Genomic DNA, 21362 nt, shown 5'->3' on the forward strand with positions numbered 1-21362 from the left:
TGCCTTCCACAGAAATCCTAAAGTGCTGAAGGGGCCTGGGATTTCAGCAAGAGCTAATGGTTACTTTTGCTGGAAAAAGAGGAACTGCAGCTGGGTAAAGCTTTTATTCACTTATTTTTGATTGGTCTAGTTCTCTAAATGTGTGTATGTAAGCCTTAACTACAGCAAGCAATGTCTCATTGCCACTTTTGCGCATGGTAGCAAACAGATCATTAAATTCTCTCGAGCATCTCCCTCCATGCTAATAAACACAACTGTGAAACCTCTCTGTGATAATTCATTATAGGTAAGATCAAGTCACTGTGCTAATCCAAGGAGGCGAGATAAAATAGAAAATGTTCCAAAATGATTTCTTATTGTGTGTACCTTTATTTGCATGGATGAACGCTCCGGAATGATGCTAAACATGTTGGTGAGACAGCATGAAACCAGATGATGCCATTCAGTGACAATTTTCTTCAGGAAATCAGTTGGTTTTCCTTAAATAGGCATGTAATGATACTGAAATCCTGCATGTATGATTGGCGTAGTGATAATAAAAAAGCAGCAAAAATGCGGCAAAAAGAGTAGAACAAGCAGCTTTTCTTAAGAAAATTTATTGTTATTTCTGTAATCTTGGAAAATAATTTTAAGAATGTAGTACACAATAGCAAAACAGAACAGGTAATGCATTTGGAAAACGTAGAAGACCAGCTCCTTTAAAGTATAAATAACATGAAAGACGATGAAGCAGTAAAGGAACAAGGCATATTGGTTCGAGGGCTGGAGAACGTTTTGGAGTCCTTCGCTGACCTGCAGAAAAAGGAAAAGACACACATTGTGTCACACATCCACTCCATGCTTCTCTGAGCACACCTGGCCCTCTGGCACGCTCAGTTCATGAAAAGTTGCTGTGAGATATGCCAGCATGTGAATAGAAAGTGCATCAGCTATGCTGTGTTCAGTGGCAAATGTCACATCCCCACCAGACCCATAGCATAAGTTAAGCTTTTTCTCTTTGAAATGAAGGTGACTGACCTCATATTTACTGCAAGAACTAGTGTGCAGGTACACAAAGCAGGTCATGTGAAGTGAGTGCACATCCACGGTAAGGCTTTTGTGCATCTGTCTCTACATCTGTGGAATAAACTGTTGCCTATGGTTTTCCACTGTGTGGCCATTTCACACCTTTACACATGTTCATGGGCTTAATTTAATATGAAAATCCAGTAGTTAATTTGTTTAATCCAGATGCATGTCAGTAATCTAGCAAAATATATATTGGACCTGATCCTCACTGTTTTTCTCTGATAGAACTTCACTGATTTCATTGGAACTACATTTACTTCACCTAACTGTGAGATCCTATCCAGGACTATGGATTAGCTATATGAATAAATCGATAAATATATATGGAAAACTTCAGAGATTATCTGGTACGTAGCTCAGTGCCATTCTTGTGTGTGATCTGAGCTCCTATGTACAACCACAACATGCATGCTACAATGAGTGTGTAAAACATACCCTCCTATCCTGTCCTGATTTAGAGCACAGAATCTGCAAGAGAAGGCAAACGCTGCAAGTACCTCTAAAACTCTGATGATTTAGAATCAGTCTTTACTGTGTTCATCCCTTTTTGTGTTTGCCTACTTACCGATCCTTTTACTGCCTGATGACGAATCTGCTCCATTCTCTCTTCATGAAGCCTTTGCTTTTCCTTATCCTCCTGTTCACATTTCAGTTTAGTCAGCACAAAATGCCACCTCAGCCTCTCAAGCTCAAGATGAATTCCTTTCACCTTCTGGTCACAGACCTCCTCTGTTTCGGTGGACACTTCTGACTGCGAACTGCTGGTTTCTCCCATATCCAAACATCCTATAGGACGCTTAGCGTCCATGCTCTCCTTTTCATTGTTTGAACTGGAAGACAATGTTGAAGTGCCTGCGATGTCTTTCTGCAGTAAATTAGATAGAGGGAGGATAAATTAATATTTAAGCTGATAGTTGAAAATAGAATATGGTCATCTAAGTCAACCTGAATATTCGTTCAAGTGATTATGCACACATTTGTATAATGACTCAAGAGTTACCTAATATCCATTATTTCCCTTTAAAAATGGTCTTCCTAAAGTTGGAAATCTTCCACTGAATGTCGTCTTACAAAATATGACATATCCACCATATAAAAATTTTCTGATTTGAAAAAGTGAAGAAAATTTTGACAACATTTAATGAGGGCCTGGCTGGTTAAAACCAAACACTATGGCCCTTTTGACCAAGTGAAAGGATTTTACATTTTGTGAATTTGATGTTAATCTATAAAGACGGGAGCTACTGAGGTCCTTCACCTCTGAGAATAAACTCTAATGTCTCACAATCCTCACTTTCCTTTGCAGATTCAGTTTCCTGGCTGATCTACATCTTCCATGATGCACTGTAGTTTTACATCTGGAAGAATTTTATTTTCCACTTACCATCTTTTCATGCTGCTGCTTCTGGGCTTTCTGGGAAGTAAGTTTTAGAGTTTTTTGATTTTCTTTAAGCTCTACCATAACTGTTTGGAAAGAAAATCCTGATTCTTCTAGATCAGAGCTTTCTTCCAAATCTCCTTGTATTTTCTGGTCTTTAGCAAACAGGGTTCCTGTCTTAAGACAGGGGCCCTCCACTGATGCCAAAGCACCTCCAGGGACATTCTAGAGTAGAACGTAGAACGGACATAGCTCTGTGCTGACAATGAAGCAGGTGACCCTTCTAGATGCAAGAACAGGAACGACTCTGAGAATGTGGGTACGTACACACAGGGCATACTGGAGCCCATAGGAAAGTGTCTAGGGGCTTAGCTCTCATTTCCATTCCATCGTGTTCCTCGCCTAGGTATGAATGAAAAAAATAAATCGCTGGATATAGGCCTGGAGGCAGACCTGAAAATCTCACTTGAAGGCTTTTTAAGCAGAGAATTTGTTGTCAGTTCCCCTTACAGTAACCTGTGGAGCTGGCCCCCAAGAAGTAAGAATAGTATATCACGCTTCTATAAAACGTAACATAATCAATATCTTTCCGCAGCTCAGATAAGGATGGCTTTGCTTTTCTGGAAATAAACCTTGACTGAAAATCTACTTCAGCCTAGGGAGTTTCTTACTGCCTCCAGCATCATCAGATCAGAACTTGCAGGGTACGTCTAGTCATTAGACAGAAATCCACATTATCCTTTTAAGTGACCACAGCTAGGTAGACATTTCAGCCTGTGAACTAAGAGTTCAGCCTCTTGTTTCCAGGCTCACAGTACTTGCTTCATTCTATAAAAGTGATATAGGGCATAGATTTTACATCTGCTAAAAGATTTATGCAAGTAAGATAATTGGGTTTTGTTGAGTTTGAGGAAGAGGCGCAGAAGAGGAAGAAAGTAAAGCAAGCTGATTACCATGGCTAACTGATGTCCAAAGGCGGAGCAGGTAGCAGGTTAAACAGAAGGCAACAATCTCTTCACAGGATTTCCACACGTAAAATGTGAAACCAGCTGTCCCAGTTCAAAGAACACGAGACAGTGACTGCAGAGGTTCTGACCTTGGCCCTTGGCTGACCTCCTAAGTGCTGTTGCCACAACAAACTGATGCTCGCTGTTGTCAAGGACGCGTTCTACCGCCCTCTTTGTTTTGACTACCGGAGCGGAGCGGTATCCAGGCTCTTCAGGGTGGACTGAACTTACCTCCTCCTCTGTCACAGATCATCCTAACCTGGTCACTGTTTTCCCCCTGATAAATACACCTATCTGTACGTTGCAGTGGAGCTTTCTGCCAGAATTTGTGGACTTCTAGAACATCCCCATGCCCAACCCAATTAGCTTTTGCTGGGAGGCAGGATTATTGGATCAGATAGTGCACCATTGATGATAGTTATCCCATTTTGGTGCTCCTGGATAGTTTCTCTTTAAGGTGTCGCGCTGAACCTCATGGATGTAATTGGCCCAGGAATTTCTGCACTGTCCTCTACTCCCTGCTGGAGATATGCCAGCATTTCAGTTAATTTCATCTATAAACTGGAATCCCTTCAAGGGACTGATCACAATCTCACAGCGTCTTTGTGATACACTAAAGGTTGTCCCTGTAGTAAGGTCATGTGAGCCCTTTAAGAAACTCAAAGAAACTTTCTTCTTACCTGTTATTCAGGAGTAAGGAGATAAAGTGCTACTGTTACTAGTCTAGTCTAGTCGATTCTAAAGGACCTTTCAGAAAAGGATCCATCAATTACAGATTATATAATCATCCTCAATTGCTTTTTGCCCCGTCCCCTATAACAAATACCCTAGCGCAAAGGCAGTATATTTGCTCCGTAAGTGAAGCGTGGAGAGCTGCGTGACAGATCCAGTGAAGATAAGAAAGACTAATGAAGTCATGAGACCACTTCCCATGGCATCATTTATCGAGTGTTCTGTCAGCTTATAGCTGGATTTTCAAATCCCAAGGCACGCTGAAGACAGAGTGATCCACAGGGCTCTGGAATTCCATCATTAGTTTTGACTGAACGTATTATAGGGTTTTTATTTGCTTCTGGTGCTGATGATCCAATTACCCCGTTAAACATAGGTCCTAGTTACTGAATAATCACAAAAAGAGTAAGAAGACATGTAGAATACTTGGGTGTTCCTGTGTATTTGTGCATTTACCTCACACTTTCCAAAGGGAATGTGCATTTTCTAAGAAGACACTGAAATGGAACTGTGTCAGTCTTTGTGCTTTTTTTGCAGTTAAGTTTCTTGAATTCCTGATGGATTGTGCAGATATCACAATGCTTTAAATGCTTACTAATGATGCATTTGTTCAATGAGTCTCAATACACCCACATGAATATAGTTCCCCATAAATCTTACAGAAATATAAAAAAGGATTTTCAACACTGTCCAGGGATCAAACGTTGTAATTAGGAAAGCAATCTGTTTTTGGTGAATGACTTAATTGGCAAGTGGGAGGCACAGGATGCTGTTGGATAGACATGAAATATACAATCATCTTCCTACAGTAAATAGGTATTTGCAAAATCATTCCTTCTCTGTGTACCAAACACATTTCAATCTTGTGCAGCCAGACTCACTATCAGGTGCTTCAGAGAGTTGTGATGTTCTCAGCCTCTCACATGCTCTTGTCCTTGATTTATTGTTCTAAAATATTTGCCTTCACATTCAAACCAGAGAAGCTAATTTCTTCTTGAGCCCTTTCATTTCTTCTCGCACCCCAAGAAGCGGAGGCTGCTACTTCCACTTTCAAATTATTATCTCTTTTGCCTTCTTTTGCTTTCCTTTTATCTCGCCAAACTTGCGGTCCTTTGCCATTAGAGTGAATTTAATGCATAGCAGGAAAATGACTTTTGCTGTCATTTGTGCTGCAGTTATTGCTATATGTTGCAAAATTTTACTTTCATTTCCTTCTTGATATGATTCCAGTTGCAAGGACACAGTAGTGCATGTAATAGTTCGGATATCTGCCTATATTTAGAGAGTGAGGGATGTTCATGCCTGAGTAGGAAGTCTCTCTTCACAATGTATTTCAGTGTCTGAAGATAATTTCTCTATAAAGCCTAGCGCATCTGATGAGCATCTTTGCTGGAGGTGAGATTTGGAGCAGTACGTTAGTAACCTGTGTATATTTGCAACATCACTAAGACTTCCAGGATGCCCAACATTTAGAAATTTAGACAAATGCCCAAATTCTTCTTTTTCTGCCTGGCCAAAATGTACATGCAAAAAAAGAGTGGACATTTCAGTGAAATAAAATACACATAACCCTCGGCAAATATAATGGCCAAAAAATCATGATCACCAACATCCCCAAGCTCTTTCAAGGCTAAGTTGCCTCCTCTGTGTATTTTCTGGTGAATCCCAGTGAACTGTTTTAAACTATCCTGCCTAACTGTGCTTCACTGTTCCTTTTAGTGACTTTTGATGACCTCTCAGAATATACTTTTGAATTTCCTGAAGATAAGCACAAAACACATGGGCTGTACATACTGGATAACAAAGACAATAATACTAAATGTGTACTGAAAGTGGTTTCATTTTATGTAAAACTCATTCTTTTGCTATTTTTACAGCTTGCTTAATAAACTCATGCTCTGCTCCTGTGTCAGCACTGGGATACTTCATTGTCATGAGCTGATTTATCATGGTTTCTTTTCTTTCCTTTTCTTCTTTTCTCTTTTCTTTTCTTTTCTTTTCTTTTCTTTTCTTTTCTTTTCTTTTCTTTTCTTCTTTTCTCTTTTCTTTTTTTCTTTTCTTTTCTTTTTTTTCTTTTCTTTTCTTTTTTCTCTTTTCTTTTCTTCTCTTTTCTCTTTTCTTTTGTCTTTTCTTTGTGCACCAAGAAAAGGGCTCTTCCGTTTTGTTCAAATGGTGCAAAACTGTTCACCTGTAAGATTTAATTACCACATACAACATACATGCATACATACATATGTGATTATTTTAAGGTATTTGTATGTCATGAAGGACAGAACAGGAAATATGAATATTTCTGTGGCACATCAGGGCAAATCAGTTTTCTGTGTTATAGTAACTGATGAAGATATGAAACTCCTTAATTTCAGACTTTACTTTGTATTCATTACAATTCTAACTATATTCCAGCAAAGATAAATTCCTGAAGCCTGGGTCTAACCCCACCTGCTCCAGTGAAAAGATGCCTCCTGGCTTCTCCCAAGGCAGGTATTAGCACAGCGCTGTCGAGCTGTCTAAGCTTGATAGATAGCTGAAAGATGAGAGTAGAAGGCTGTGCATGTTGTGTCTGAGTAAGCACATGAAGCCAAGTAGCAACAACCACCACAAAAGCACCACCAGCCTGACTTTTTATACTAATTTTGCACAGCTGTAATTGACATCACAAGATTTGAGACAGCACAGTATTGCTTTTAGTCAGAAATAATGCCGGGGGACAGTAAGGAGTTGGTGGCCGTGTTTTGGTATAGGGCCTTTAAAAACCATGAATGCATTTGAAATGGAAAAAGGCTTTTTTTGAACACTTGACAGAAAGTTCCGCAGTTATTCCAGGTAGTATTAGAAACAAGCTCTGAATAAAAATAAAACCATTTGCAAAAGCTGAGCTACTTTTACTGCTGGTTCCAGTGCAGTCAGCATTTTGATCACTGAAGAATTAACAAATATTTTTGCTTCCAAGTGAATTGCTCCCTGTTCTAAGCCCAAAGTTTTGGTTAGCTTCTGGATCACTGTTGGGAGTCTGAGCCAAGGAAAGGACAGCCCTGAAAGATGAATGCAATCTTTCTTCTGTTGGCTTTGGGCCATCAGTATAGAAGATGGTCTCTCCCATTGCTTATGCCTGCAAGAGTTTCACAGCTGCCTGCAGATCTGTTGGACCCTTTCAGAGAAAGACAATCCACTGACAAAAATGTCATTTCTTCCTATGCAGATGCTGGTTGGGTGGTGCCTCACATTTGAGGCAGTTCAACATTCCTCTTTATAACCAGTTTATTGCATTCATTGCATGGACAGGAGCAATAGCGATAGCTGGCAAACCTCATTTTTTTGAATATTCAGGATATCTCCGTTCAGATGAAACGGTTCACTAAAATTGGAGTGTACTGTATCTCTACTTGGAAAGCTGATCATATGTACTGAGAAAGGAAGGAGATTGAAATATAGCTACTTGGGAAGCCATCTCTAGCATTCTGAGAACAGAGGGGCATCACGTATTCAGTAAGCAATCAGACCTGTGCTCAAGCCTGAGACACCGTCTCAGAGCTGTCACCATGATTTATTTGGATACCTTACTCTCCTCCTACCCTGGGAACCAGCTCATGATGACAGCTGTACTTAGAAGTACCCCCACACTAATACCACTCACATTAAATGTCAGCCTAGTTACTCAGCCTGTTCCATCTCATACTGTGTGGTCAGAACTGTCTCAGTATGACATTAGCATTTGAAATGTGTTTCTCAGTTATCAGGAAGTCTCAGCCAAAAAAAGATAGTTATTACTTCAAAGAGAAAAAAAAAAAGTTCTCAAGCCATCAAGACTACATTTTTTCTTTCTTAAGACATATCTGACATTTCTATAAATTTTTGGGGTTCGTACTTTATGACTAAATCTACTGAACACTAAGACATTTGTCTTGATATGCATATGTAGACAAGTCTCTTCTCCCAAGACATTATCATATAAACCAAGGTCAGATGATTCAGTTAAAAGCCCAAATTGTTCCTGGCACTGCTCTACTTCTGTAAACAGAGCATATTACTTATTTATACTAGCTGACTTTTACTTCTTTTTTTTTTTTTTCTCAAGAAAGAAGTAGAATTACAATCAGAGCAATGGAAGCACAACAGTGTTTCTTAGCCCAGTGGGTGGAAGTTGATAATTCAGAACACACATATAAAGAGCAATCTGGGAGATGACTCTTGGTGTTTTAGAGAAGTAAGGCAAAAAAGAAGAAATGAAAATCCTCATAGGACAAAGAGACAGACGAAGAAACAAGTTGAATACATGGACTGAATAAAGAAAGGAAGCTAACAAATAGCTTTAAATGGCAAATGCTCCCCAAAAACAAAGCAAATTAATATCACCAAGACTGAATTCCCTCATGGAGAAGCTCTGGGGACAAAGAACAATAGATGACTCAGAGAGGAGCAAAAGAGCAAAGAAATATTAACTGAACATAGACACTCTTGATGTGAAAGGCAGTCTCTGTCTTCAATCTGCATTTGTGTGTATTGCATGGGGAGGATGCCAACATTGCAGCATCCCAGGGCACGCATCCCCTTGGCTGATGTGTGCCACCCTGCTACAGCCATGTATCTTAGCTCCCTTCACATTCGCCTAGACAAGTCCTAGAGAACATTTCCATTTTGGGGATTTGCATTTACTGAAACCCTTAAGAAGCAATGCAAGAATGTCCATCCAGCCTCCCCAGCTGGCTCCAGGTCTTCATACTTAGTCCTTAATGTAAATCCTGTTAAGGTTTTCTACCAGCATGACTTGTCTTCACCATCCAGGCTATCAGCCTGCTGTTTCCTGAGAGCAAATACTTACAGATACTCTGTCAGCTAAAATCTCTAGAGAAACTGCCAGAGCACACACTTTTTCCAAGAAGCAACTCCCAGAGTTTCCCCTTCAACACTTCTCTGAGGCACCTAACAGCTGTTCTAATGTTAGCTAGGAGGTCCCTGGCTGGTAAGCACTTGGCCCCATTCCCTAGCTTCCCTGCTGCTGCTCCAAGCAGCCATCTCTTCAAATGCCAACATCATGCAATAGTGGGAAGGGGAAGAGGGGAAGGTCATATCACGGCCTATACAGCACAACTCAAGAATGACGGCGATCAGCACAGCACAGTCAAGACTCCTTTATCCTCCAGTTTTAAAGACAATACTATAAGGAACAACAGTCTTCTATAGTGAAGAATAAAAATGCTGTATGGCAAAGAAAACATACAGTTTTATAAGGCTTGGCACACCATTCTGGAGTGGGTCCAGGAATGGTGAAAGGGCTCGAGCAGCCAGATGTAGCAGCATGAAGAGGTTTAGGCTATGCAGGCAATGACATAACAAATTTCAGGGAAGCATCTATCACCAATGCAGTTACAAATATTCACCATACTGGGAGACGGAGCATATGCAACACTGAATAGTCACATTCTCTCTGTCTCTAGTTAAATGGCAATTAGACTGCTCTGGAGTGGATATGTAACTGGACAGGAACAGCCTATACAAGACTTTTCTCCATTGCAGAGCTTTCTTCAAAAGCACTCTATGTTCAAAAGCGTGTTTCTGGGGCTCTGTGTGTGTGTGTGTGAATAGTAAGCCTAATTGTAGCCTATATTGTCTAGGTGGCCACATAATACTTTATCATTACCCAGACCCAGGCAACGGCAATGCTAGTTCATCAACTTACTCTTAGACAAAAATTATCTCACCTAGAACAAGAAAAGAAAATAGAAACCCAGAAAAAACAGTCTTGGGTGAGAAAGCAGAGAATGCCTGCTGCAGCATGGGGCTGCATGACCACCAGCTTACCAGGTGAACAGGATATTTGGTTTTTGCAGACTAGTTGAACATGAGTCAGCAGTATGCCTTAATGGAGGACGAGGCTCAACAGCATACTAGACTGCATTAGCAAAAGTACAGACAGCAGTTAAAGGCAAGAGCTTATTCTCTCCATTCAGTACTTTTGAGATGACATCTGGAGTATCACACTTGGTCTGAGCTCCCCAGTAGCTAAGATACACTGTCAAACTGAAGGAAGTCCAGCAGAGGTATCCTAAGATGATTAGGGGACTGCAGTGCAGGAATGAGAGACCTGGGTTTATTCAGTCTATAGAAGAAAAGTCAGGGGGGGTGTGGGTGTGGGTGTGGATGGATCTAGTATTGACTACCTAATGGGCAGTGGTAAAAAAGACTGAGCCAAATCCTTCTCAAAGGCACACAGGGAAAGGCTGAGAGAAAATGAGCATAGGTCACAGCCACAGAGGGAAACTGATCATTTACTAATAAAACTTCTTCACAGTAGGAAAGGTCCAGCGCTGCAGCTGGTGCCCAGAGAGGCCAAATGACCCTTGTGATCATGGGCTCAAAGTCACTTTCAGGTGGAAAGAGCAATTTCCAGCTCCTTCTGTGGGGAAGCATTTAGCTGAGCTAAGCTTTAAGCATCATTCGATGAAGGGAGTTACCTTCAACCCGCCAATCAATAACAGCTTGTTTCTGTGTGTGCCAGCGGCTCCATGCTGACCGGCTGCTTCACTTGCTGTGCCTGCTGGAGAAACTCAGTCTGTGCTACGCTTCTGGCCCAGGATGTGGGAGGATGTGGGTTACTGATGTGTGAATGAGGAGAGAGGTGTGAGATTTGAGGGTGGTGCAGGTTCACATACTGAGCTGAGACGCCAGTTTGTAGGAGTGAAGGAATACAGTAGGCTATAAAAGAGGGTTGTCTGTCTATGTACATTTTCTCTCATGGAAGGAGTCAAACACACCCAGAAACTTAGGGTCTCATAAGTCAGATTTGAAAATCTCAAGGCTATCTTACAGATTTTAGAATAATGCCCTTGCCAATAATACTGTGGCCATCAACAATATGTACTTTCTTTAATGCAAGACATAGTATTCTCTAGAAAATAAACTGGGAATGAGAATATTTTGCACACATAATAGTTCTTGATTTTAGTGCAATTTTGAGCTAAAACTGATAAATGCCAGCTCAGATCATAGACATATGATGTGTTAGCATTACGCTTCAGTTTTCAGAAAGTAGAGATAAGGTTAAAGATTTCAAATCAATATATACCAGAACAATGAGATAAAACAGCTACAAGTATATGCCCAGCAGGTTCTATGCTGGCAGTTGTAACAGAAGATAAAAAGAAAATGGAAGGGGAGAGATTCTGAAGCAGTCACAGCTGTTTCACACTCAGTATCTGAAGGAAGCTGAAATGGAAAAGAAATGATACTCAGAAGGAAATACCTATCAAAGACAAAGGAACCTGAGCCAGCTCTTAAGAATGGATGATCGGTTCTCTATTATCTCATGTAAGTTTGTTGCTATGAACAGTGTTAGAGGCCTTTCAGTCTTTGTATGGTCTGATATTTTCAAAAAAAAAGTGGAAAAGCAATATGACTAGGTCATTGGATTTACCTGTAGGTAACCTATGAGGATAACACGTGGGAAAATATGTCTTAAATGAACATTTGCCAAAGCTGAGTAGAAAGCTTTCACTGCCAAACAATCTGGAAGACCTGGAACATCTCTGAAGCATGAAGATCACAGGAAATTATATCCAGCTGACAAGGATGTGGTGGGATTCAGAAACGAGCAAAAAAAAAAATAAATGTAAAAGGTGTTTGAGGAAGAAATGGAGGTTTATCAGCCCATAAATAAGTAAACAAGCATGGGAAAAGGAAGGTTGGGCAGGACACAGAAGGAAGTATCATACCCAGCTCAGTTGTTAAATGCTTCTGCATTTTGCTAATGTCTCCTTCCTTCAGAAAATACTCTTCAGAAATCCTCTTAACCTGTTTTAAATTAGATTGGAGAATATGCCAACAGTGCAAATGCATTCCAAGACGAAGCCAAAACACTCCTTCTTGGGAAGCTCGAGGAGATGAGGTAGGTTATTAAAGTATGATGAGTTCTGCCCTGAAGAAGGAAGTTTAAAAGTTCAGAAAAAAAAAAGAAATGAAAACTGAAGAATAACATTCAGTCTGCTGGGAATAATTCACTTGATGGATGATGTCAGTGTTTTTAACTACCTCCTAAGGAGAGTTAGCTCTTCAAAGCGATCACCTGACATGGACTCTTCAAGGCCTTATATCACCAGGTCCTCAGGTCCTTATCCCCCCTTCCCTGACAAAGCATCCAAACTCTAAGTCCTGTTGACTCAGGCCTATTATTTTGTCTCTTTTGCACAAAATAGAGTCATAAGAGCTGCCTCTCTCTTTGACTATTCTAATATCAACTAAGCCAGCATTTAAACTGCTCATTTGGAGAGATGTGGAGATTTAAACTCAGATCTCCACTCCAAATCAGATGAAGGATTCAAACAAATCTCAGTTCCAGATTTCAGTTTTCTGAAAAAGGTCAGATTGAAGCTCTCATCTCCAGCAAATGTGAATCCTGAGAGGAGAGTGAAAAGCTACCTCTGAAGAAACACAAGACAATGTCTATTCCTCCCTTCAGCGTTTCCGGATGGCTGTCTTGGAGTGTCAGGATGTTGACAAGTAACTTTTAAATTCCAATGAGTTACTCTTAATGCTATAGTTCCTAAGTCCCTCTCTGGGTTTTGTCCATCATATATCTGCCTCACAAATTTAGGGGACATGTTTCTGTAAGTATTGGGGTACCTAATGACATCTCCATGTGAAGATTTATTCAGTATAATTTTTCGAGAGAGAATAACCAGCACAGGTGTTCTCATTAGCTAAAAAAAGAAATAGAGGTGCCAAAGTCATTAACTGGGTATTTGCTAAAGATGACAAAAAAGCATGGATCCTGTAGAGCTAATGGGCAAGATTAAGAAGAAATACTATTAATTCAGCATTTAACAGACGAAGATTTGACACAAAGCTCTCAGAATTCAGTTCCTTTTTGTGGATTGTTAGGGTTGACCTCGGGTTGCTCAAGCTGAAGAAAAGGTCTGTGGAGGTCTGAACAATGAAACCAGAACAACTTAGTCTGTTCTGGTTTTTCATGCCACGTGATCATCTAATGAGTTCCACAACTGAGCTGACACTTAGTTCAGCTTTAATAAAGTTAAAACCCCTCCAAACAATACCTCTGCTCTATTTAGCAACCCTATCTAATTTACTGTCAGTCAAAAAAGTAACACATGGTGGAGAGGCAAATAAGATTTATTTTTAAACCTTTTGAGAATGATTCAGTTACAGTAGGTCATTCCCCCCACAAAGGCTACATTCTTCTTTCTCCATAGTGAATTCTGTGAAATGCTCCTTTGAAATGCTTTCATGCAATTTATCTGATTCTCTTCAGGCAGTGAAGGTTATTGGGCATTTTCTTGCTCTTCCAATACAGTATTGCATGACTTTCATATATACAGACTGTGAGAAATTTTGTCTAGGCTGTCTTTTATCATTGCTCATGACATTTTCAAATGACTAGTTCTCAGCACCATTGTTAGAAATGGGACATGTCTGCAGCCCCTTGTTTTATTTTGTGTTTGCCACACAAAGTCAATTGAAACTACCTCTTTCCAATTGAAACATTTCTTGCCTCAACCCAATCTATTAGTGAAGCTAGTAGAATCTAAAAACCATTGCCAATGTTTTCTGAATACTGAGGTATTTTTCTGCAAAGACTGATACTCACTGAAGAGAAGCAATCAGCAGGTCAGTCTGACCCAGTGATTACTGAAGAGAAAGGCTTCCACCAAAAGCAGTGTAGTTTTTTGGCAAAGATTCGCGTAAGTGATTGTCCCAATTTTGTCCATATTACATGAGCTCTGACCTCCTAGTTCAGCTGATGTCTGCAAGGACGTCATCAATCCTGGTAAGTTTTCACGTTCTTATTCCAGGTAGCTCTAACGTAGGTGATAGATCAATGAGACATTCCCTGGAAACACCATTTTGTATCTGAGTCCCCAAAACAGACTTTTTCCTGACTTGGGACAGCAGTCATTACACTGAGCAACTAGCACCTGCTCTGTACAGTTTGCAGAACAATGTCATCCAAAGTGACCAGGTAGCAGCAACCCCACATGATTGTTTCTGCCCACTGTTCTGGACACCTTCCATGCAAAGGCTTTTCTAGTACCTGCTTCTTATAATAAACTGACAGTACAAATGATCTCTTCCTTTTAATTTCACTTGATTCTATTAAGTCTGGCCTAAAGCCTTCACCTATGGATAAAAGGGTTGGCCTATTTTGCCCTGCTGTGATTCTTCCACCTCTTCTTTCATTCTCAAATCTACCAGATGCTGTAATTAATACTTCCTCAGGTTTCCTTCTCAACAGTAATTGCTTTAGCGCATGCACGTCAGGTTCTGCATTTAGAGATGTCAGTGATGCAATATCACAGGAGAAACACTTCCAGAAACATTAGGGAATATTCAAAAAAAGTCTTCCAGTGTGTGATCCTATGAACGACTCCACTGTCATTGGGTCCTAACCAGCTTCACAGATTCAAGGCCCGTCAGTACCATGATTTTTGCTAGCACAGATTCATTATATAGAAACCTAAGTCTTAGTGGTTTTATCTTTCAATACCCAGCTATATGGAATAGATATGTTCTGTATCCTGTGCGTCTTGCTGCCACCCATAATGTTAATGTTTTAGAATGGGCCATGCTTCCTTACATGCTATCTCACTTTATTTATGCCTTACTATGGTACTTATTCTGTTAAAAAATTCCCACATACTTTGCCACTGTTTGATAAAAATATGACAGTATCACAGTTGCTGAGACTCTACCCCTTGAACTGTTCTCCAGTCATGCACACTCTGTATCTTGTGTACTTGTGAGGTGTAGTTGTGAAAGAGTGAAAACCATTTTGCATTCCATACATCTTGTCCATATTTTCTCATGTGCATGGCATGACGTTCCTGTTGCTGTGCCTGAAGCAACTCGCATTTACTGTAAGCCTTCTGTCTCTATGCCCTTACATGATTTTATCCTTATAATGATGGATATAGCTGCCATCTGCCATTTGTTTCATTAACCTTTTCTTCATGGTGAGTCCGATTGCTGGATATATTCACATTCCTATTATATGTACATTGCGATGGTAGTTTGAGTAGTTTGAGCACCCACATCAGTTCTTTCTATGTGCTTCTGTGCACTTACCAGTGTATAATCATGCTTTTTTTTACCCAATGTCTATTACAAAAGAAAATTGCCTGCTGAAAAATACTTTCCTGCCTCAGTTCCTGTGAAGATCAGTTCTTATAATTGCTTCCTCTTTGCTCAGTTCTCAAAACCTGTTTCGCTTCATATTCTGCAAAAGGGTGCACAGCTCATCTTTTCTTCATCTGATGTTCTCAGTTCTTTCGATTAACTCTTCGTAAGAAATAGAGACTCCAGGATGGGGCAGAATAACCAGATATTTCACAAGTACATTTATGCTTAGCTATTCAGTTCACAGGGAGGAGAGAAATGGCATGAAGGAATCAATTCCTTAGGAACACCTTGGGGAACTCACTTGAAAACATTCACCGTCTATCTAACCATGACAACACTTCAGTGTTTGCTGCAGGTCTGTTATTTTAATCTAAGACTCAAACTTTTTTCCCATTTCCCCTTCTCTCCTTCTCCTTTCATCAGGGATGACAGCATCATCTTCCTACTCACTAAGTATAAGCAGGGCACCATCTTTCCCTCCCCCCCCCCCCCCCCCCCCCTTATATCTTGGCTCTATTTAAATCTTATCACTCTTTCCTACACAGCTTTGCAAAGACCATCCTGTTTTGCCTGAGAGACTGCCAAAGTGTTTGTCGATGGGCTGATAATCTCGTTGCTTGACTACTGTCACCTCCACTTTTCCAGCTCTGTTGCCTCCAGTCCTTTTGCTACTCACATCCCAAGCACTACTGCTATTTTTCTACTTTGCATTTTGTTTATGTCTCCAGCTCCACCTTCCTTTCTTTTTACCATCTTACTGATTTAAACATAAGCATCTTTCTCAAGGCTTTAAAGCCTGCTACAAGGTAACATCACTATATTAATTAGATCTCCTTTGATACAAAAATGACAGTGCCAGACCATGTTACTCTGCTAGCAAACACCTCTGTGAATAACTTTCCTGATCTGTCATGATTGATATTTAACATGATATGAAAATCCCTATCAGGACCAGGAAAACTTCACCAGCACATACTTCAATTTCCTTCATAAGTCTCTTCTTCTCCAGGCTTTCCAGTTAATTGTGAATATTTTGGAGGGTGAACTAAAACCACTCTATAGCATGCAGAACCACATAGATGAAACCGCACCTCCTCCAGCATAAAAGCCAGGAAACATGAGGCAGGCAGGAGAGAAAATAGGAAAGATGGCTTAGTAATCACAGCTTTAAATAAGGTCTCAGGTAAACTGCATCCTGACCTGGCTCTACTCCAGACTGCTTTTACTGGGGAAACTTAACGTCATCTTATTTTCCAGGCTGGAGAAGACAACCCTGGTGCAGGCAGGCAATGAGAGCAACACAGTGGCCAGTGAGGCCAACGTGACTGCTCCTTATACCTGGCACTGCTTGGACATGGGGTGCTGAGCTGACCTCAGACAGGCTTCATGGAGTCCTCTGCAAGGAGAATGAGAGGCTTGAGAGACAGACGCTACTATTTATAAGCCCAGCATTAGTTTCCATGATTTTGTAAAATCTAACTTCTCAATGTTAAGAGTAATACTGTCTAGTTTCACGTTTACTCACTCTTTTTTATGCAGACTTTAAAACTTTATACACAGCTCTACCTAGATACCTCCAGTTATAGTCAATATGAAATTGTTCTCTTCTGAAAGCAGTGAGAAGGCCTTTAAAGGTTTGTCATGCAGATATATGGCCTGGAAGACAGAAGGTCCAAAGCAGAAGAGTCCATGTATTGTAACAGGACTCAGAAGTGAGATAAGATTCAAAAAACTATGTGGGAAAGAAAACAGAGTAGTTTTCTCTAGCTTTTTTCTGTATATAAGCACAAATGACCTTCAGTAAGGTAAACATGCCCTAGTCATCCTGCCAGGTATTTGTACCATCACTTCAAGCTCAGTCCCACACTGCTGGTTTGGCATTTGGCACAGATGACAGCAGAATACATTTCAAGTAATGGTAGGGACAAAAGCCTCCCAAATTGATGATAAAGTTTTTGCAAATGATAGTCAATAAAACAGTTAACATTGACAAGCTCTGCTCCACTCAGCTTAGAAATTCTAAAATATTCAGAGGAATGCAAAAAACATAATGTAAGAATGTAAAATACACGGTAACTCCAATTAAAAAAAATATGCTGTAGCATTAATAAGCTAAAATGTTCTTATATTGAGAAGGTAGACATATTGACTCTGGTTTCTGTAAGGCTGGTTCCTGTACAAGGATTGTAAAGGGAAGGCCTTGGGTTAAATCTGCCCCCTCTTATCCCCATTTACTAGATTTGTATTGAAGACAAACCTGACTCATTCTCAGTTTCATTCACTGTGGACCCTCTGTTTTTTCCATCCTGATGTCAGGAATCTGGATCTTCAGTTCAGTTTTCCTTATCTTACCCTTATCAGTAACAGAACGGGTAAAAGATAAAGTGGCAGAGAAACCAGCAGATAATTCCTTGGCATGGCTTCCTCCTGACAAGCAGTGACTCTCTTTTCCCTCTAGCTCAGCAGAGCTGGAGGAACCTTCCTCTTACTCATCACAATGTTCAGCTCTGAGATTTGACTAAAGGAAGCAAGTTCCTTTTCTATTCCTCACCTCAGACTGTCACTCTTTTCAGGTGCCTGCTGGCTCATCAGTGTCCTCCAACAGGTAGCTTCACTACATAAAGAACTTTAGTATTTTCCTTTCCAGCTAACTTGCTGTGCAATACCTTGCAGATAACTGCCATACCTCTGCAAGGAGGAAAGGCCCACAGCCCATTCTCTCCTACAGTCCTTCTGGAGTGTTTACACACAGCCTCTCATCTTTCCAGAACTCCCTCCTGTAACTGCCTGCCTGGAGTGTATACCTCCAGATTTCTTTATTGGGAAACATAAGCAAGGTAGAGCTGAGGTCAGAACCTATGTTACAGAAGTCCTTTCTCTGAGGCAAGGGAATACTCATTCAGCTAGCTCAAAAATACCCCACGACTGAATAAGTTCTGAAGAAACTGAAGAGTCAATTGGAGCACCAAATCCCAGGCAAGGGAAAACAAGCAGTTGTGATAGTTAATAGACACAAGGACAGCTCATAGGAAAAGAATAATGAGACATGGAGCATGATGTAAATGAAACAGGCCAGATGGCAGTACAGCTGTGGGCAAACTCAGCTAGCTCTGAAATGAGTCTTCAGTTACTCAGACTCCCGACTGCAAAAAAAGCTCTGGTTGTCTCAAGCAAGTGGCAGTTTGTTAACAATTACCCAATTGAAAGCAAAATGGAGCAGGTGATACTAAGAAATCTATTAGGGCACGTCTGATGAAGAGCCATACAAGAATGTCCACGGCCTCTCTTTGTTCCAATGGCACAGATTTAGAGACACTTTAGAAAGCAGAGTTATAACTTAAACCTTAAGTAAGACAGCAGCTGATAACTTTGCCCTGTATTGGGTTATCCAGTTGATATCAGTTCCAAGAAGCCCTTTGAGGTCATGCAATGGCTCCAGGGATGACTCAGTATGAAAACAGGAAAATGCATCCATGAAACAGTGTTGTGAGATAGTTGGAATATGTAGTAGTATGGAATTTCTGTGATATGTATTTCATGAACACTTGTAATTTACCAGTGACAAAAAAAAATCACAAAGAAAAAGTTTAATGCTAGTCTAATTCAATTCCTGTGTGAGTCAGAATAATTCTTCAGGGACACCAGAGCACACATGTTAGATTCCTAGCTTTCATGCTAGATTTTAAAGCAACTACTAGCTACCTAATATACAGCATGATGCTGTTTTTACAACAGTTACATGGATCAGTGTTTCACTCTTAGAGCAGTGTGCTGAATGTAAGCCCCAGAGTATCTTCTGGGTGACTGGCGTAGGAACCAGAAACCAGTCTCTAAAGGGGTAAAAAATGAGTAGCAGCAATGACCTCAAGTGACTTCACATACAATTCCTAGAAACTGTGTATTATTTAACTTACCATCTGGAACTCAAAGAAAAAATCTGCAGCTGATATAAAATGTCCACAATATTGCTGTTCCTGCCTGTGCTAATACAGCACAAAAGCAGCTTTTAGCACAAGAAAGAGTTCAGTCCAGGTATTCAGAGACATTTAGTGTCCATCATCACACACTAGCTGAATGGTTTCCTTAACTAAGCAATGCCAACAGCCTGCAGTTCACTGGCATTCTCCCATGCAGTTCTAGTGTCTTTCAGCAGATCATGACAAGTGTCAGTGCCAAGTGCTTGCCCTTGAAATATTCACCCTGAATCAGGCTGTAATTTAGATGAGAGGTCAACTGTCCACCACTGTATGAGCAGTTCTGGGGAAGGCAGAAAGAATAAAGTGGATTTCCCCAGCTGATTAAATCCTCCTCTGTATATATCTATTTCTGTTCTGTTTTTCCTACAGTCCGTTTAAGCATTATAGGACATCTATGTGCCTCAAGACCAGATCGCTTTGGTTTTGTACTGCTTTATAATCAATCTCCTTATCTACACAGGAAAGGAGCTGCTGTTCTTTTTCATTACGAAACATCAGCTCTTTGTTACTGTACTGACTTTGTTATACCTAATTGAAAATCCCTGGAATTATTTGCTTGCTATTAAGTCTTCCTTTCCAACATCAGCCTTCACTGGAATTCATGACCGCAATCCGCAATGTTCAGATGTAAGAGTGAAAGGCACCTTATGGGAAAGATTAGGGATGTGATATGAGCAATTGGCTTTTTCACTGGTATTTCAGTTTTGGAGAACTTATCCTGTCCTCCTGATGCCTTATGAGTCCTTTAAACTATTTCACCGATAATAAATTGTTTCCTTTATTAAAAGAAATCATTCAACTAATTGAGTATGGCATAAGAATGAATGAAACAAATACGTATTACAACATTTTGTCAGCTTCTTGGGAGCTAACAAACTGCCTTCAATGTTATGTGCAATGCCAGCTTAAAGGTTGGACCAGCTGATCCTTAAGGTGCCTTCCAAACTGGTATTCTATGATTCTTAAATGCCCCAAGCAAAAGGGATCTGACTTTACCACAGGAGGTTATCCTAGAGTGTAACAGCTATTGCCAGGAACATCTAACACTGTACTTTTCTCCAGGTATTAGCCTTAAAGTAAACCACCACCAGGAAAAAATGAGACCATTACTTTTAATAAATAATGTCATGATCTTGTACTCACTTGAGACAGCACTGACCAGTCAGACCCTAGATTAAAGAGAATACTGTCAGACTCCTTGATTCTAGATGATTGCTAAGCAGAACAATAAATAATAAATAAATAAATAGGAATCACTAAGCAAAAGAAGCAGAGAAAGAGAAACTAACAGAAGATCAGGGGATTAAAGAATAGATCAGGGAAGAAAATACTAGAAAAGATCTGTTTAAAGGAAGGCTGAAGTTTCCAGGTAAAGCTGGGATCAACAGAGCATGGCAAGGTTATTCTGGGATCCAAACCAGTTCGCTGAGACTCTCTTCATTATTTTTATACTCACTAGAGCCAGCTGAAGGGTATAAAAGAGATTACATGGCAGAGCTGCCTAAAATATCTGAGAATGAAACAAGTCAGTTCTAGTCTTGTCCTTCTAATTCAGCCTATATTAAACAAAAGCCCCACTGTGAGCCTAGAAACCATTTGGAAGAATATTCATACCTGTCTCCAGTCATAAAACATGCTGCTCATTTTTAAAAGTTCTCTGTGAGCCTCAGCTTGGCACCACCGTAAACCTATTTAGATTATGCAAGCTTAGACTTTGGCTCAAAATGAGCAAGCAAAAAGAAGAAACGTATATCAAAACCTCATTCCCCACTCCCAAACTCATTTTGGTAAATAGAACCAGTCATAAATCCTGCAAATGTTCTTGACTGGTTCTTTTCCATTAAACTTTATCACCCATGCAAGGCTGGGTTATCAGCTAGACACACGCTAATAAAGAGGAAGAACTCCAACAGCAGCTAGAATGTGAATTAGGAATCTTATGCTGGATTTATGCTTGAGTTTGATGCAGAATAAATAGATTTGACATCTGCATTACTGGCTGGATGCTTTTGCTTTGCAGCTAGGTTAGTATTCTTCACCTCAGGAAGACTAAAGTTACTGCCATGCTGC

At 40.3% G+C, this 21362-nt stretch overlaps 1 protein-coding gene across 1 annotated transcript; it reads right to left on the reverse strand.

The window, feature by feature from the left end:
* Positions 1–274: 274 nt before the first annotated feature.
* LOC133280629 (uncharacterized) lies at positions 275–3412 on the reverse strand. Its single transcript, XM_061475512.1, has 4 exons — positions 3400–3412; positions 2453–2671; positions 1634–1933; positions 275–792 (listed from the first exon to the last, which is right to left on the reverse strand). The coding sequence occupies exons 1-4, from the start codon at positions 3400–3402 to the stop codon at positions 586–588; spliced, it is 729 nt and encodes a 242-aa protein (XP_061331496.1). The 5' UTR covers positions 3403–3412; the 3' UTR covers positions 275–585.
* Between the last annotated feature and the right edge of the window lie 17950 nt (positions 3413–21362).

Source organism: Pezoporus flaviventris, unplaced genomic scaffold, assembly GCF_033815535.1.
Source record: "Pezoporus flaviventris isolate CSIRO_AGI_PZ_B2104156 unplaced genomic scaffold, CSIRO_AGI_Pfla_v1 ptg000083l, whole genome shotgun sequence".
Taxonomy (NCBI): domain Eukaryota; kingdom Metazoa; phylum Chordata; class Aves; order Psittaciformes; family Psittacidae; genus Pezoporus; species Pezoporus flaviventris.

Coding starts and splice junctions, on each gene's coding strand:
- LOC133280629 (XM_061475512.1), bottom strand. Junction 1,934..2,452: donor AGCAGCAGCATGAAAAGATG/GTAAGTGGAAAA, acceptor AATTTACTGCAG/AAAGACATCGCAGGCACTTC. Junction 793..1,633: donor ATCAGGCAGTAAAAGGATCG/GTAAGTAGGCAA, acceptor CTTTTTCTGCAG/GTCAGCGAAGGACTCCAAAA.